At 56.2% G+C, this 17,101-nt stretch overlaps 1 protein-coding gene across 8 annotated transcripts in view; it reads left to right on the top strand.

Annotated features, from left to right (window-relative positions):
* The first annotated feature begins 4,024 nt into the window (after nt 1-4,024).
* LOC105469170 (myosin XVB) overlaps nt 4,025-17,101 on the top strand; it is a 37,071-nt gene continuing 23,994 nt past the window's right edge. For 2 of the 8 annotated variants that reach the window (XR_003015289.2, XR_003015288.2), the window contains exons 1-14: nt 4,031-6,318; nt 6,704-6,767; nt 6,984-7,093; nt 7,249-7,323; nt 7,576-7,789; nt 8,054-8,157; nt 8,315-8,378; nt 8,505-8,618; nt 8,750-8,911; nt 10,550-10,663; nt 10,776-10,834; nt 10,914-11,046; nt 12,579-12,674; nt 12,887-13,018. Coding sequence is in view for 5 of the 8 variants with exons in the window: in XM_011719857.3 (XP_011718159.3) it covers nt 4,235-6,318; nt 6,704-6,767; nt 6,984-7,093; nt 7,249-7,323; nt 7,576-7,789; nt 8,054-8,157; nt 8,315-8,378; nt 8,505-8,618; nt 8,750-8,911; nt 10,550-10,663; nt 10,776-10,834; nt 10,914-11,046; nt 12,579-12,674; nt 12,887-13,018 (3,525 nt within the window). In the remaining 3 variants the exon portion in view is untranslated. Of the gene's footprint in view, nt 6,319-6,703; nt 6,768-6,983; nt 7,094-7,248; nt 7,324-7,575; nt 7,790-8,053; nt 8,158-8,314; nt 8,379-8,504; nt 8,619-8,749; nt 8,912-10,549; nt 10,664-10,775; nt 10,835-10,913; nt 11,047-12,578; nt 12,675-12,886; nt 13,019-17,101 lie in introns of all 8 variants that reach the window. The other 6 variants (XM_011719857.3, XM_011719858.3, XR_011616016.1 and 3 more) reach the window with 5 other exon arrangements.

Consider the following 17,101-nt stretch of genomic DNA (forward strand, 5'->3'; position numbering starts at 1 on the left):
CGTTACCCGTGAGCTCGTAGTCCTTGGAACAGCTGCCTCCCTCTCCAGAAGGCTGCCTCCTTGAGCATGCAGACGGCAAAGGCCAGATCACTGTCAACTTGTTGCTCAAACCTGGCCTCTGGGCTGTGAACAGCCCTCTTAGGCAACGTGGGCGCTGGCAACAGCTGCACCCAGGTCTGAATCTGGTTCTAGGAGGTGTGCAGAGAGATGGGCGTAAGGCAGGCATGGGCTGACGAGAGCATTCTGAGGGAAAGTGCCGCAGTCTGGAATGTCACCTCCCCTGCTCCGTGCTGGGTGCTGCTCCTGGTGAGGAAAGGCCACAGCAAGCCGGTCAGTGGGGGCGTGGGGGCACGGAAGTCCCTGTGGGGTAGGTCACAGGCCTCACCTGGATGACTCATCTAATTCCATCGTGGGTGCCCTGAACCTGCCCCTGCACAGCTGCCTGGCCCCAGAGCTCTCAAGTGGCCTCACAAATCCTGCCCAGGTTTAACAGTCTAATCATCAAGAAACAGTCCTGACCGGGCGAGGTGGCTCACACCTGTAATCCCACCACTTTGGGAGGCCAAGTTGGGCAGATCACTTGAGGCCAGGCCTTCAAGACCAGCCTGGGCAACATGGTGAAACCCCATCTCTACTAAACGTACAAAACTAGCAGGGCATGATGGTGCACGCCTGTAATCCCAGTTACAGGCTGAGGTGGGAGGATCACTTGAACCTGGGAGGCAGAGGTTGCGGTGAGCCGAGATCGTGCCACTGCACTCCAGCCTGGGCAACAGAGCGAGACTCTGTCTCAAAAAAGAAACAGACCTGCTCACACCGAATAGAGAGATGGGGAAGGATGAGAAAAGAGTGGTCTCAGAAAAGGAAGCAGAGTGGCTCTAAGAGCGGGAGAGCTGCTTATTTTCACAGAGAAATGAGCTTAAAGAGGCACTGAGTTTATTTTTATTTTATTTTAATTAATTAATTAATTAATTTTTTGGGGGGATGGAGTCTTGCTCTATTGCCCAGGCTGGAGTGCAGTGGTGCAATCTCGGCTCACTGTAAGCTCCGCCTCCCAGGTTCACGCCATTCTCCTGCCTTAGCCTCCTGAGTAACTAGGACTACAGGCACCCGCCACCACACCCAGCTAATTTTTGTATTTTTAATAGAGACAGGGTTTCACCCTGTTAACCAGGATGGTCTAGATCTCCTGACCTCGTGATCTGCCCGCCTCAGCCTCCCAAAGTGCTGGGATTACAGGCATGAGCAACTGCACCTGGTCTATTTTTATTTTATTTAATTAATTAATTTTATTTTTATTTTTTATTTTTTGGAGTCTCGCTCAGTCACCCAGGCTGGAGTGCAGTGGCATGATCTCGGCTCACTGCAAGCTCCGCCTCCTGGGTTCACACCATTCTCCTGCCTCAGCCTCCCAAGTAGGTGGGACCACAGGTGCCCACCACTACGCCCGACTAATTTGTGTTTTTAGTAGAAACAGGGTTTCACTGTGTTAGCCATGATTGTCTCGATCTCCTGACCTCGTGATCCGCCAGTCTTGGCCTCCCAAAGTGCTGGGATTACAAGCGTGAGCCACCGTGCCCGGCCTTTATTTTAGTTTTTAAAATTATTTTTTATTGATACATATTACATGTACTTATTTGGGGGGTACATGTGATAATTTGATATATTCATATAATCAAAATTAGGGTATCTGTCACGTTATTTTTCTTTTCTTTCTTTTTTTTTAGGCTGAGTCTCGCACTGTCGCCTAGGCTGGAGTGCAGTGGTGCAATCTTGGCTCACTGCAAGCTCTGCCTCCCAGGTTCACACCATTCTCCTGCCTCAGCCTCCTAAGTAGCTGGGACTACAGGCACCTGCCAACATGCCCAGCTAATTTTTTGTATTTTTAGTAGAGATAGGGTTTCATCACGTTAGCCAGGATGGTCTCGATCTCCTGACTTCTCAAAATGCTGGGATTATAGGCGTGAGCCACCGCACCTGGCTATTTTTCTTTTTTTAATACTAGGAACATTTGAATCATTTTCTGTTGGGGTGATCAGACCCAACACCAGGTCATGGGAGTCACAAAGTCCATCGGAGTCAAAGGAATGAGAAAAAGACAGTTTGAGAGAGAAAGTGGGACCAGGGGACAATCGTGAGTGTGGAGGCTGCAAAGGCCTCTATCTCTGGGAGCCCAGGCTATTTATTGGTGCTCAAATAAAGAAACAGGTGGTGAGGAGGTGGGGGTTGAAAGGAAACAGTGTATCAAGTGAACAAGAAACATATGGCTGCTTGAGATAATGGGAGTGCTAGAAGCAAGGAGCTAAAGTCTAGCAGACATGCAAGCCCTGCCTCAGCTTCTCTCCCAACACTCAGCTTTTCTCCCAACAGTTATCTTCTAGCTACTTGGAAATGTACAATGGATTAATGTTATCTATAGTCATTCTACTGATCTATTGATAACTAGATCTTATTTCTTCAAAGCGGCACTGAAATTTTGTCATGTTTCAGAGTGTTCGAAAAGAATGGTGGTCTCCCCTGTTGTGGTGGTGGTAATATAAATTGGCACAACCTTTGTGGAGAAAAATTTGGAAACCTCAAAATTGCAAATGCATGTGCCCTATGGTGCAGCAATTCTACTCATAGTTGATTCTACGTAGGATGGGACAATCTCAGCTCACTGCAATCTCTGCCTCCTGGGTTCAAGCAATTCTCTTGCCTCAGCCTCCTGAGTAGCTGGGGTTACAGGCATCCGCTACCACACCTAGCTAATTTTTGTATTTTTAGTAGAGATGGGGTTTCACCATGTTAGCCAGGCTGATCTCGAACTCCTGACATCAGGTGATCCACCCACCTCGGCCTCCCAAAGTGCTGAGATTACAGGTGTGAGCCACCTCGCTTGGCCAGGATCCACTTTAGATATAAAAACCTATCAATAAGGCATTGGTTCAACCATGGTGCATTTATTTGCAAGGAAGAGGGGGAGGAGAGAAGGGAGGAAGGCAGGCTGGTTTTTTACGGTATTATTATGAAATCACCAGGTTACATTGTTAAGTGAAAAAGGCAAAGTGGAGACCCCTGAGCTACATAAGCTGCCACTTATGCTAAATGGGAAAAATATATTTGCTTTTCCCTGCATGGAAAGTGTTTTTTTTGTTTTGTTTTGTTTTTGTTTTTTTTTTTTTTTTTTTGTTTTTTTGAGACGGAGTCTCGCTGTGTCTCCCAGGCTGGAGTGCAGTGGCGTGATCTCGGCTCACTGCAAGCTCCGCCTCCCGGGTTCACGCCATTCTCCCGCCTCAGCCTCCCGAGTAGCTGGGACTACAGGCGCCCGCCACCACGCCCGGCTAATTTTTTTGTATTTTTAGTAGAGACGGGGTTTCACCGTGTTAGCCAGGATGGTCTCCATCTTCTGACCTCGTGATCCGCCCACCTCGGCCTCCCAGAGTGCTAGGATTACGGATGTGAGCCACCACTCCTGGCCAGCATGGAAAGTTTTGCAAGGAAATACAGAAATGGGTAACCTCAGGGGAACACTGAGTACGCTGAGGGTCAGGAATGGGAGACTTTTATCTTGTGATGTTTGGATGTTTGAATGATGTGAATGTATTACCTGTTTTAAAAATAGGTATTTTAAAAACACACACATTGGGGCAATCAGGAATTTATGGGGTGTGATTCTGTTCCATAACTCCAAGGATGTAGACAGGCATGTTTTACACCAGTTCAAGATGTACATTTATGTTTTATCCACTTTTCGGTAAATTGTATTTATTCCACAATTGAAAAGAACAAACACCCTAACGACTCATGGAGTGCTGCCATGTGCTAGGGTGGGCCTGGTCCCAGACCCGTGGAACCCCCAGAAGGAAGAGGTCCAGACAGGTTCTCTGGGCCCTTCCCTGTTGGGCAAGCACTGAAGTGGGAATGGAGCATGGGCCCCCTCAGTCTGGCGCGGTGCCAGGCTGGCCTGGCTGGCAGCGCCTCCCGGTGGCACGGTTGCCCTGTCCGCAGCTGCAGCGTCTCCTGTTTCCTGGGAGCCTCTGCTCTATTGTTGGCCGAGGGGGTCAGGACCCGCCGCCCTCTGCATTATTGATGGTCCTGTAAGGCGGGCACGCTGGGGAGTAGAAGGAGCCTGTAGCCCCTGCGAGAGCAGAGCCGAGGCAGTGCACTGCACAGAGGGTCACCGCGGGCGGCCAGATCCCCAGGGAGGGGAGAGGACCCGGGCGTCACGAAGCCCGCTTCCTCTGGGCCAGCCATGGGCAGGAACCAGGGCAAAGCGCCCCAGCGCCTGGCGAGGCCCGGGAGGCCGGCCTCAGGGGAGCAGGAGTCGGGGTCGGCCAGCGCGGACGGCGCGCCCAGCCAGGAACGACGATCCGATCGCGGCCAGGCGGCCAGGGCGAGACCAGCCGCCCAGCCCGCCACCGCCGGGGACCAGGGGACTGCTGGTGGCCGCAGGAAGCCCATCGCAGAGGAGAACGGCGGCTGCAGACGCCCAGGGGCTGGGTCGCCCCCAGAGGCCCAGGAGAGGCAAGGCAGCGCGCGGCGTGAGGGACGCGGGCCCAGGGGCGGCCGCAGGGGGCGCCTGGAGGAAGGCAGCCTCTCCCGAGGAGAAGGGCGGGGCGGCCGCCGTAGGAGGAAGGGGAAAGATCCGGGGCCCTCGGCTCAGCGGGGCCGCCGGGCGCCCCGGAGCCTCGATGGGGACACGTCGGGTGGGGACGGAGGCAGCTCCCGTCCGGACAGCGAAGCCCGCGAGGCCCAGGAGAGCGGCAGCCAGCGCATCGGAGCCCGGGAGCTGCGGCCCACCCTGGAGCCTAGGGTCACGGGCTCGGAAGGGACAAAAACCGGGCCGGAGTCAGCGCTGGAGCCAAGCAGCGACAGCCTGGACAGCAACTGGCCCCGCGCAGATCCCTGGGGCCGGGAAGGGTCGTCGGGGACGGGGCCCCTTGGAGCCAGCGAGCATTCCGGGGACGACTCCGACTCGAGTCTGCTGGAGACCGGACCTGGACGGGGCCCCCGGGCAGCTATGGCCTCCAGGACCTTCGAGGGCAGCTCGCGGGCTCCTCGGGATACCGGGCCGGCCCAGGACGCGTGCGACAACCGGGCGCAGCAGGGCGCCAAGCCTGAAACAATGCAGGCCTCGACGGCCCGGGCTCCGCGCCACCCGGTTAGAAAGGCGGCGGGGCGGGTGCCAGCGGCGGCAGGGGAGGGCGAAGCAGGAGCCCCAGCGGGAGTGGGGCCGGAGGACCCAGCCCCGCTGGCGGCCCTCCTGGTAGTCCGCAGGCTCCTCGCGAGGTCCCCGCCAGGCACCACTTCCCAGGCCGTGGGCCCCCGCCGCGCTGGCCTCAAGGAGCGGCTCCTGAGTGTAGCGCGAGCCCTGGGCCTCTTGCGCTGGCTGCGGCGGCGGCTTCTGCTGCGGCCGCGGCCGCCAGAGGGCGAGGGGCAGGGGGCGGGGCCACGGGCGAGCGAGGGGTGGGGCCGCGGAAAAGCGTACGAGGGGCGGGGCCGCGGGAAAGCGGACGACGGGCTGGGTCATGGGAGAGGAAGCGAGGGGCGGGGCCGCGAGAGAGGGGACGAGGGGCGGGACCGCGAGAGAGGGGGCGAGGGGCGGGGCCCTGAGCGCGGGCTGCGGCACCGTCTAGCGTTGCGCCTGGCCGGCTTAGCAGGGCTCGGGGGTAGGCCGAGGGCTCCTCCTGGCGTCCTCTCGCGCCCCTCGCAGGTCCGGACAAGCCCAGTCCCCGAAGACCCTTTCGATCAGGAGGACGGGACTCCAGATCCCAAGTTCGCAGTCGTGTTCCCCAGGATCCACAGGGCAGGGCGGGCGTCGAGCAGCCGCAGCTCTGAAGAAGCGTCCACAGATGCCCCCACCGGGAAAGGCCGAAGTTGGCCTCGTGCAGGGGCAGGGGGGCACAGTGAGGGGCGCAGGGCGAGTGAGGAAGGGGTGTCCGGGCTTCGTCGCGGCTCCCTCCTCGCCCCGACTGCCCCCGACGGGCCCTCGCTCTACGAGAGCGGCTCCAGCAGTGAGGCGGAGTCGGAGACCCTGGACGACGAGCCCCCGGTGCACTGGGCGCAGGGCTCCGGTCCCCGCAAGGGTCCTAGGCTTGGCGCCGCTGTGCTGCTGCCCCGACTCGCCCTGGAGACCCGCCTGCAGCAGGAGGGAGACCCGGGCCTCCGCGGGTCCCTGAGGGAGCGGTGGGAACCCGAGGATGAGGACGAGGCAGTGCTGGAGAGGGACCTGGAGCTAAGCCTCGGGCCGGGCCTGGAGGCGCCACCCTTCCCCGGTGCCGAGGGCAGGAGCCTCGGAGACGGCCTAGAAGACATGGAGGACCTGGCCCGCTTGCGGTGAGCGGGCTCGGTGCCAAAGCTGCCATCCTCGGCTCACAGCTCCTCATACCCACCCTGCCCTCATCTTTATGAATTGCGTGTAGACCCTTATTGAATCCTTAGAAAGATAGGCTTGAACCCTCCTGGCAGGAAGGGGCAGGTGAGGGGCGACAGATGTTACCTCCCCAGGACTGCCTTTCTAATTAGTACAAAGCTTCCTTCTGGGTCAGCGCCAGCCCTACTTGTAGCCTCCCCATTACTTGACAGCCCAGCCCTCATTTTATGGATCAGGCTCTGGGAGGTTGAATGACTTGCCCGACGTGTCCCTGCAGTGGGTAGCAGAACTAACTCACAACCTCCTGCAGCCACAATTTATTGTCCCTCCACCCTGTTGTCCCCACAGGCTGATGTGTGACAGCTCTGTGCTGCTGTGCCTCAAGAAGAGATTTCACCTGGGCCGAATCTATGTATGGGAGCCACGGGGAGGGACAGTGGGCCGGGATCCCCTTTCCTCTGGGGACAGAGGGCTCCCCAGCACCCCTAGAGGTTCTCTTTCCTCTTCCTCTCCGGGCTGGGCGCTGAACCGTCTCTGGAGCCCTGCAGAGTGGGACTTGGGGGCTGAGCTCTGTTTACATTCCCCCTGCTCCCTCCACACTCTGATGACACCTTGTTTTCCTCCCCAGACTTTTGGGGGGCCCCTCTTGCTTGTTTTGAACCCCCACCGGCCCTTGCCTCTCTTCTCACCTGAGGTCCAGGCAAGCTACCACCCCAGGAAGGCCCTCAGCACCACCCCGTATGTGACTCTGCCCCACTGACCCTCTGCTCACCTCCCAGACAGCCCAGTCCCTGCATGTCCCCTTGACTGAGGTCCCAGGGCCTGTGAGTACCTCTGCTACACCTCGGAGGGTCCCAGGTCCCCATGTCTGGCAACCTTCTCATCTCCCTCAGACATATCTTTGCCATCGTGGCATCAGCCTATGACCTGGCTCAGCATACTGGGCAGGACCCATGCATCCTCCTGCGGTGAGTGGTGGCCGTCCTGCGTGGCTGAACCCATGGGCCACACTGAGGGTTGGTGGGGCGGAGCCTGAGGTCTTCCCTGGAAGCCACTGGTCTGCTCCATTGCCGGGCTACAGTTCTGGACTCCACAGGGCCGAGCTCCCAGCTGAAATCATCGCATGAGCCCCTGGAATGTGGCATCTTGGGGACTTTTCTTTCTGTTGGGTCTCTCCATGCTCTGGGACTATCTTTCCACATTTCTGGGGGTCTCTCCAGGCTAGCTGTCACTTCTGGGTGGCACGTCCCACTTCCTGGATTCAGTGGGGTGGTCCTATACGTGCCCCTCCCTGGAGACCCTACCAACCAACACATCCTTAGCTCCTCCCGCTGCAGTGGGCACAGCGGCTCAGGGAAGACAGAAGCCTCCAAAAAGATCGTGCAATTCCTAAGCAGCCTGGAGCGGGATCAGACGCGGAACCAAGGGTGTCAGGTGAGGGCCAGGCTGGAGGCACCTCATGGGCCGAGCTGGCCATCTATCTCCCTCCAGGAGACAGCTGACCATGTCGGAGGGATTATCTTTCTTCTTTCAGCCAGGAGAGGGGTGGTCTCCAGGCCTCTGGCGTCTCCTGGGGTCAGCTGAAGGCACTGCCCTTTCTGATGGGACTGACGCCTCCCTGGACCTGCCCCTAGCTGGGATGCCTGCTGGTGGGGGCTACTGCTGCCCAGGGATGCTTGAAGACCCCTCCTTGTACAGGTGGAGGATGTGCTGCCCATACTCAGCAGCTTTGGCCATGCCAAGACCATCCTCAATGCCAATGCCAGCCGCTTCGGCCAGGTCTTCTGCCTCTACCTACAGCAGTGAGTGGCAGGGTTACAGGGGGCACCTACAATCACTTACCCTTGCTGGGTCCTTGGGCTTCTTCCCTGGGGTCCAGACTCTGGTAGGGCTTCTTGTGCACGAGGCCCCTGGGTGGTCTGCATCCTGGGCACTCACACCCATCTTCTGTGCCCCCAGAGGGGTCATCGTGGGAGCCTCTGTGTCTCATTATCTACTTGAGACCTCCAGGGTGGTGTTTCAGGTAAGGGCGGCCCTTCTATCCACGCCTCCCCAGTTCCCAGAGTAGGAAGGGCAGAGGGTGCCACTGTCAGGGTGTGGCCTTTGAGCCCCTAGGGCACTGAGCCCCTAAGCCAGTCCTGCCCCCAAGGCCCAGGCTGAGCGGAGCTTCCATGTTTTTTACGAGCTGCTGGCAGGGCTGGACTCCATAGAGCGGGAGCGGCTCTCCCTGCAGGGACCGGAGACCTACTACTACCTCAACCAGGTATGGGGAGCCCTTGTGGTGCGGTGGGGAGAAGGCCTGCCCAGAGGAGGATCTTGGCCCAGAGGTTTGAGAAGTAGCAGGAGGCTATGGGGTGGCAGGCCCCACCCCCTCACCCCTGCTGTGCCCTGCAGGGCCAGGCTTGCAGGCTCCAAGGCAAGGAGGATGCCCAGGACTTTGAGGGGCTGGTGAAGGCACTGCAGGGGCTGGGCTTGTGCCCGGAGGAGTTGAATGCCATCTGGGCTGTGCTGGCCGCCGTCCTGCAGCTGGGCAACATCTGCTTCTCCTCCTCAGAGGTGGGCTCTCTGTGGGCAGGGGCCATCCGGGGTGCTGGGTCTGCAGAATCAGGGCAGTGGTAATGACGCCAAATGCTTGTGTGTAGGAGACTACAGAGCGCTGGGCTGCCCTGAAAAGCAGGTAGATCCCCACTGTGTAGATGAGAAAGCTGAGACCTAGAGCTTCTCCACTCTCCCAATGTCTGTGCCTCTAAGCTGCCACCCCTAAGATGGCATTAGATGAACAGCTATGGTCAGGCATGGTGGGTCACTCCTGTGATCCCAGCACTTTGAGAGGCCAAGGCAGGAGGATCGTGTGAAGCCAGGAGTTTGAGACCAGCCTAGGCAACATAGAGAGACCCTATCTCTATTTAAAAAAAAAAAAAAAAAAAAGGCTGGCCGTGGTGGCTCACGCCTGTAATCCTAGCACTTCAGGAGGCCGAGGTGGGTGGATCACTTGAGCTCAGGAATTCTAGAGCAGCGTGGGCAACGTGGCAAAACCTTGTCTCTACAAAAAATATCAAAAGATTAGGCCAGGCACAGTGGCTCATACCTATAATCCCAGCACTTTGGGAGGCCAAGGCGGGCAGATCACTTGAACTCAGGAGTTCGAGACCAACCTGGCCAATGTGCTGAAACCCTATCTCTACTAAAAATACAAAAATTAGCTGGGTGTGGTGGCACGTGCCTGTAGTCCCAGCTACTTAGAGAAGCTAAGGCAGGAGAATTGCTTGAACCAGGAAGGCGGAGATGGCAGTGACCCGAGATCGTGCCACTGCACTCCAGCCTGGGTGACAGAGTGAGACTCCATCTCAAAAAAAAAAAAAAAAAAAAAAATCAGACCGGGCGTGGTAGCTCATGCCTGTAATCCCAGCACATTGGGAGGCCGAGATGGGCAGATCACTTGAGGTCAGGAGTTCGAGACCAGCCTGACCAATATGGTGAAACCCTGTCTCTGCTAAAAATACAAAATTAATCGGCCGTGGTGGCACATGCCTATAATCCCAGCTACTTGGGAGGCTGAGGCAGGAGAATTGCTTGAACGTGGGAGGCGGAGGTTGAGCCGAGATCGAGCCATTGTACTCCAGCCTGAGTAACAAGAGCGAGACTCGGTCTTGGAAGAAAAAAAAAAAGATTAGCTGGGCATGGTGGCATGTGCCTGTAATCCCAGCTACTGGGGAGGCTGAGATGGAAGAATTACCTGAACCCGGGACGTGGAGGCTGTGGTGAGCCGTGATCGTGCCACTGCACTCAAGCCTGGGTGACAGAGTGAGACCTTGTCTCAAAAAAAATAAAAGAAGTGAACAAGCAGCTATTATGTACCCAGCACTGTGTAGATCACTTTGCATTTGTTTTCTAATTTAGTTTGTGAGACAACCCCCTAGCAAGGGTTACTGCTTCCCCTTTAGCAGTGAGGCCATGGGGGCGCAGGAAGGAAGGAGCCTGGCCAGAGCTGTCTGCCAGCGAAGAGGGAAAGTAGGACTTGAACTCAGGGCCCTGAGAACCACAGCCTGGCTCCTAACGGCCCAGATCTCCTCATGTGACATATCTCCCCTTTGGGTGACAGGGCCACTTGCCGGGCAAAGCCTGGCCTGCCCTGCCTGGGGAGTGTGTCCGTTCCTGAAGCAGAGCTCTCCCTGTCCCTCCCTCTCTGTATAGCGGGAGTCCCAGGAGGTGGCTGCTGTGTCTAGCTGGGCCGAGATCCACACAGCAGCCCGGCTGCTGCGGGTACCACCAGAGTGCCTGGAGGGGGCTGTCACCAGGAGGGTCACGGTGAGCCCGAGGGTCCTGGGGAGAGGGGCCTGGCCTGGCCGACCCGCAGACTGAGTAAGCACCTTGAGGGCTGTGGGCCTGACACACCAGCTGTGCCTCCTCTGCCCTCCAGGAGACGCCCTATGGCCAGGTCTCGCGATCCCTGCCCATGGAAGGCGCCATTGATGCCAGGTGACCCTAGAGACGGGTGAGAGTCAGAGCAGGGCCCGGGGCACGGCTCTATGTGGCTCACCTCCCGCCATGCCTACAGGGACGCCCTGGCCAAGGCCCTGTATTCGCGCCTCTTCCACCAGCTTCTGAGGCAGACCAATGCACGGCTGGCACCACCAGGGGAGGAAGGCAGCACTGGCACCATCACTGTCGTGGATGCCTACGGCTTTGAGGTCACCCCTTGGGGTGGGGCCCAGAAAAGGGGGCACCCATATAATTCTGATGGATTTCTGGGACCCCCACAGCTCCAGCTTCCCTGGGGGTGCTCCCGAGGTGCTTGCCTGTCTGGCAGGGCGCCTTCAGGGCTCCTTCTGCATCTGTTGGGCTGAGCCTGCTGGGGTGGGGTGCAGGGATGGAGAGGAAAAGGAGCAGGGCTGCCTCTGGAGATTTAGAATCTCTTGAGGACTCGGACTGGCTGCGCACCTTGGAGTTCTTGCTTCCACTCACCTCCAGAGGACAATGCCCCCCGCCCCACACCCACGTTCATCCAAGCATGGCCTCTGCTCCCTTCTCTGGTGTTGGGCTGGGCAGCCTGGGCTGGGAGCGCTCTTGGCTTCTCTGGGATGGCTGGAGCCCACCACAAGCCCCAGCCTGGCCCGTGCTGTCCTCCCACTGGGAAGAGTTGCTTAGTGCAGCAGACAGAGCAGAGGTTCGAAGTGGTCCTGCCACTCACTAGCTGTGTGGCCTTGGGCAAGTGAATGAACCTTTCTGAGGTCCAGCATGCCCATCTATAAACTAGAAATCCCAGCAGGACCTACCTTGTGAGTTTCAGAGGCTTAATGGAGATGGTCCGTGAGAGAGCTGTGTGCTCTGGGGCAGCCGTTCTGTCCCACTCTGGCCGGTCCTGCCTTCAGCATGGCCTGTCCTCCCTGGCCTTGCAGAGACACAGGAGCCTCAAAGGCAGTGGAAGACAGAGGCCCCAGGGTGGGCCCGCCCACAACCCCACTTCCCGCACGCTAGGAGGAAAGGGAAGAGGGAGAGTCCCCCATCAGTCTGAGTTGGCAGAGACTCTACATCCCTTTACAGAGGATCCTGCTGCCTCAGGACAGCCAGGAGGGGGCTGGAGGGAGAGGAGGTGGCCCCTGCCCTCAGTCTCTGGACGGGCACTATTCATGGCCCCCTGTTCTGTCCCACACTCCAGTGTGTCCTCGTGACCGTGCCCTCCCTGAGGCTGGCGGTGACGGTGGCCTGTGTATGCAGCCGAGCTCCTGTGTGTGTGTTTCAAGGGTGCACAAAGCTGCATGAAGCTTCCTAGGAGAGTGCTGAGGGAGCACAGAGGAAGGCGCCTGTAATCCCTATAGGAGGAAGCCTGGAAGGCTTCCTGGAGGCAGCAGCCTGGAGTCCTGCTCATGAGGATGCGGGACTCTGATAGCCAGCCTGCTAGTTAGTAGGGAAAGGCGCCTTCCAAGCCACAGGATGGCTGTGAGAGGAGGCCCGAAGGCTCGCAGGAGTGCTGCAGCAGAGGGCAGGGGTGTGGGCAACTAGAGGGACCTGTGGCTGGGCTGGGCGGGGCTGAGGTAGCCCATGTGCTGTGCTGGAGCCTTTGGACTTGACCCTGTTGGCTACACAGCACCAGCCCTGTGCATTACTCATCCCTACGCCCTGGCCAGAATGAAGGAAGCCTCTGGGGTGGTGGGAAGGGCACAGGCCTGTGTGCTGGCCCCTGCCAGCCCCATGTGCCCACCTCACTGCCGCACGCCCCTAGGCCCTGCGGGTGAATGGCCTGGAGCAACTGTGCAACAACCTCGCCAGCGAGCGCCTGCAGCTCTTCTCCAGCCAGATGCTGCTGGCGCAGGAAGAGGTAAGGGGATTGGGCGTGAACGCGGCAGGTGCCGCTTAGGCATTGCCCAGGCAGAAGCCATCCTTGGTGAAGGAAATTTGGGAACTGAGAGCTGTGCCTGGAAGACCCCTTTCCATGAGGCATCTCAGTCTTCTGAGCCTCAATATACTATTCCATAAGATAGGAGGGTTATCCCTGCTCCTGTGAAATGGCCAAATGCCGGCTATTCCCAGGAGGAGTGTCGGCGGGAGTTGCTGTCCTGGGTGCCTGTCCGTCAGCCTCCGAGGGAATCCTGCCTGGACCTCCTGGTAGACCAGCCCCACAGCCTCCTGAGTATCCTGGATGCCCAGACATGGCTGTCCCAGGTGAGGCCCAGGGTGGTGACCCCCCATCCAGTGTCAGGAAGAAGGGGTGGTGGCCCTGGGTGTCCAGGCTATAGCTGGCAGAGCCTCCCAGAGGGGACATGGTTATGGGATCCAGAGACCCTGCCCACAGTTCCTCAGCACAGCCTGGGACAACAGCAGTGAAGGGGAAGAACCCTGGGCTCCCGCAGAGCTGGATTCACATCTTGTCTCGGGTGATCTTGACCATGACATCTGTCCTCTGAGGTTCCTCATGTACTTGCCACAGAAGGGGGACAATAGTGCCCGATGGGCAAGGTGGTGGGGACTGCACGGGGCTCATGAAGGGCTTCTGCAGGTCCCTCACAATTGTGGCCAGGTGGCTACTGAGGCTTCTGACCAGTCTGGGACAAGCCCCAGTGCATCATGCCTCTCATTCCACAGAAGCTTCCTGACTGCCTCCTGCCTGCTGAGACTTGAATAGCAGGCTCGTCCCTGTTTCACGTTTCAGCACGCATCCACATGCAGTCACAGCGTCCATTCATTCACTGACTCCTTCCCACACTAGACTGGGCTCCACAAGGGTGGGTGCCTGTCTGAAGGGTTTGAGCTCTATCTGCAGCACGTGTTAAGGAAATAATGAATGAATGAATAACTGTGCCAGGAACTGTGCTAAGGATAAAAGGTGAACAAAATGGCCGGGCGCGGTGGCTCAAGCCTGTAATCCCAGCACTTTGGGAGGCCGAGACGGGCGGATCACGAGGTCAGGAGATCGAGACCATCCTGGCGAACACGGTGAAACCCCATCTCTACTAAAAAATACAAAAAACTAGACGGGCACGGTGGCAGGCGCCTGTTGTCCCAGCTACTCCGGAGGCTGAGGCAGGAGAATGGCATGAACCCGGGAGGCGGAGCTTGCAGTGAGCTGAGATCTGGCCACTGCACTCCAGCCTGGGCGACAGAGCGAGACTCCGTCTCAAAAAAAAAAAAAAAAAAAAAAAAAAAAAAAAAAAAAGGTGAACAAAATTAGACCCAGTCTCTCCCCTCTTACAACCTGCAGTGCAGCAGGAGATAAATGTTAATTTAAAAAAACAGGCCTTGGCCAAGCTCGGTGGCTCACGCGTGTAATCCCAGAACTTTGGGAGGCCAAGGTGGATGAATCCCCTGAGCCCACGAGCTCGAGACCAACATGACAAAACCCCGTCTCTACAGAAAATACAAAAATCAGCCTGGTGTGGTGGTGCGAGCCTATAGTTAGAGCTACTTGGGAGGCTGAGGTGGATGGATGGCTTGAGCCCAGGAAGTCAAGGATGCAGTGAGCCATGATCATGCCACTGCACTCCAGCCTGGGTGACAGAGTGAGACCTTGTTTCAAAAAAAATAATTAATTATAAAAAAAAAAAAAAAGCACGCAAAGCCAAATACAAAATCATCCCTGCGCAGTTCCGTGGGTGAGTTTGTGGGACAGGGATTGCTGGGGTGGTCATGAGTCTCTAGGAGCTGAGGCTGGAATGTGGTGCGGGAGTTTCTGTGGAAGCTCAATATAACTTCCACAGATCCTGAACACGGGGCGACCCTCCTACATTTTCCCAATTAGTGGTTGAAAATGAAAGGTGAGCCAGGTGCGGGAGGCTGAGGCAGGAGAATCACATGAACCCGAGAGGCAGAGGTTGCAGTCACGCCTGTAATCCCAGCACTTTGGGAGGCTGAGGCGGGCAGATCACGAGGTCAGGAGATCGAGACCGTCCTGGCTAACATGGTGAAACTCCATCTCTACTAAAAAATACAAAAAATTAGCCAGGCGTGGTGGCGGGCGCCTGTGGTCCCAGCTTCTTGGGAGGCGGAGACAGGAGAATGGCGTGAACCCGGGAGGTGGAAGTTGCAATGAGCCGAGGTCGCGCCACTGCACTCCAGCCTGGGCAACAGAGTGAGACTCTGTCTCAAAAAAAACCAAAAAAACAAAAAAAAAAAACACAAATTAGCCGGGCATGGTGGTGGGCGCCTGTAGTCCCAGCTACTAGGGAGGCTGAGGCAGGAGAATGGCATGAGCCTGGGCGACAGAGCGAGACTCCGGGTCTCAAAAAAAAAAGAAAATGAAAGGTGAAAAATAATAGTAAAATTGTGAAATATGTTATTGTAATAGTTCATTGATCACTGTCATATTAATGTAATACATGTCTTCATGTATAATATGATATAATAACAGGTCACATTAATATATAATGTTTATTTCTTAATACTTATACATATGTAAAATCTTGTACTAAATAATTAAGAGCATGTTAATTTATAAATGATTGTTTCTCCCAGTTCACATTTCATAACATTTTGTTAAAACTTGTCATGAGTGTCTTTGAGGTCCCAAGATCACTTTTGGAATCCCCCAGCATGGTTTTCCAAGGCTCAGCAATATCGCTTAGGTCTATTTTATGTGACATGTACCATTTTCTGAGTCCGCGGTGGGTGCTGAGCCTGGAATTGTTACCCTAAACCCAAGTTCTCGTTTACATAACATTAGGCAAGTTCCCCCATGCACTTGCTATTTTATGTTCACTAGCTCAGTGAAATAACGTCCAACCAAGTCACTTTTTAGTTTTATTTTTATATTTTAAAAAATAGGCCGGGCGCGGTGGCTCAAGCCTGTAATCCCAGCACTTTGGGAGGCCGAGGCGGGTGGATCACGAGGTCAGGAGATCAAGACTGTCCTGGCTAACATGGTGAAACCCCGTCTCTACTAAAAATACAAAAAACTAGCCGGGCGTGGTGGCGGGCGCCTGTAGTCTCAGCTACTTGGGAGGCTGAGGCGGGAGAATGGCGTGAACCCGGGAGGCGGAGCTTGCAGTGAGCCGAGATCACACCACTGCACTCCAGCCTGGGAGACACGGCGAGACTCCGTCTCAAAAAAAAAAAAAAAAAAAAATAGAGGTGGAGTCTCGCTATGTTGCCCAGGCTGTTTCCAACCTTCTGGGCTCAAGCAATCCTCCCACCTTTGCCTCTCAAAGTGCTGGGATTACAGGCCTGAGCTACTGCACCTGCACCTGTCCTTGAGTTACTGTGTGTGTTTGTGTGTGTGTGTTTGTTTATGTGTGTTTTTTTTTTTTTTTTTTTTTTTTGAGACGGAGTCTTGCTCTGTCACCCAGGCTGGAGTGCAGTGGCCGGATCTCAGCTCACTGCAAGCTCCGCCCCCCGGGTTCACGCCATTCTCCTGCCTCAGCCTCCCGAGTAGCTGGGACTATAGGCGCCCGCCACCTCGCCCGGCTAGTTTTTTGTATTTTTTAGTAGAGACGGGGTTTCACCGTGTTAGCCAGGATGGTCTCGATCTCCTGACCTCGTGATCCGCCCGTCTCGGCCTCCCAAAGTGCTGGGATTACAGGCTTGAGCCACCGCGCCCGGCCTGTTTATGTGTGTTTTAACTGACTTACTATCATTCCCAACTGAGTTACTTTTTGAAGGTGATTTTTTTTTTTTTTTTGAGACGGAGTCTCGCTGTTGCCCAGGTTGGAGTGCAGTGGCGCGATCTCGGCTCACTGCAGGCTCCGTCCGCCTCCCGGGTTCGTGCCATTCTCCTGCCTCAGCCTCCCGAGTAGCTGGGACCACAGGCGCCCACCACCATGCTCGACTAACTTTTTGTATTTTTTTAGTAGAGACGGGGTTTCACCGTATTAGCCAGGATGGTCTCGATCTCCTGACCTCGTGATCCACCCGCCTCGGCCTCCCAAAGTGCTGGGATTACAGGCTTGAGCCAACGCGCCCGGCCTCTTTTCTTTTCTTTTTTTTGTACTTATTTATTTATTTATTTTAGAAATGGGGTCTTACTCTCACTCAGGCTGGAGTGCAGTGACACCACCATAGCTCACTGCAGCCTCAAGCTCCTGGTCTCAATCATTCCTTCCTCCCAGCTAATTTTACTTTTTTCTTTTTTTTTCTTTTTTTGAGACGGAGTTTGGTTCTTGTTGCCCAGGCTGGAGTGCAATGGTGCGGTCTCGGTTCACTGCAACCTCCACCTCCCAGGTTCAAACGATTCTCCTGCCTCAGACTCCTGAGTAGCTGGGATTACAGGCATAAGCTACATGCCCAGCTAATTTTTTTTGTATTTTTAGTAGAGAC

The sequence above is a fragment of the Macaca nemestrina genome, chromosome 17 (assembly GCF_043159975.1).
Source record: "Macaca nemestrina isolate mMacNem1 chromosome 17, mMacNem.hap1, whole genome shotgun sequence".
Classification (NCBI taxonomy): Eukaryota; Metazoa; Chordata; class Mammalia; order Primates; family Cercopithecidae; genus Macaca; species Macaca nemestrina.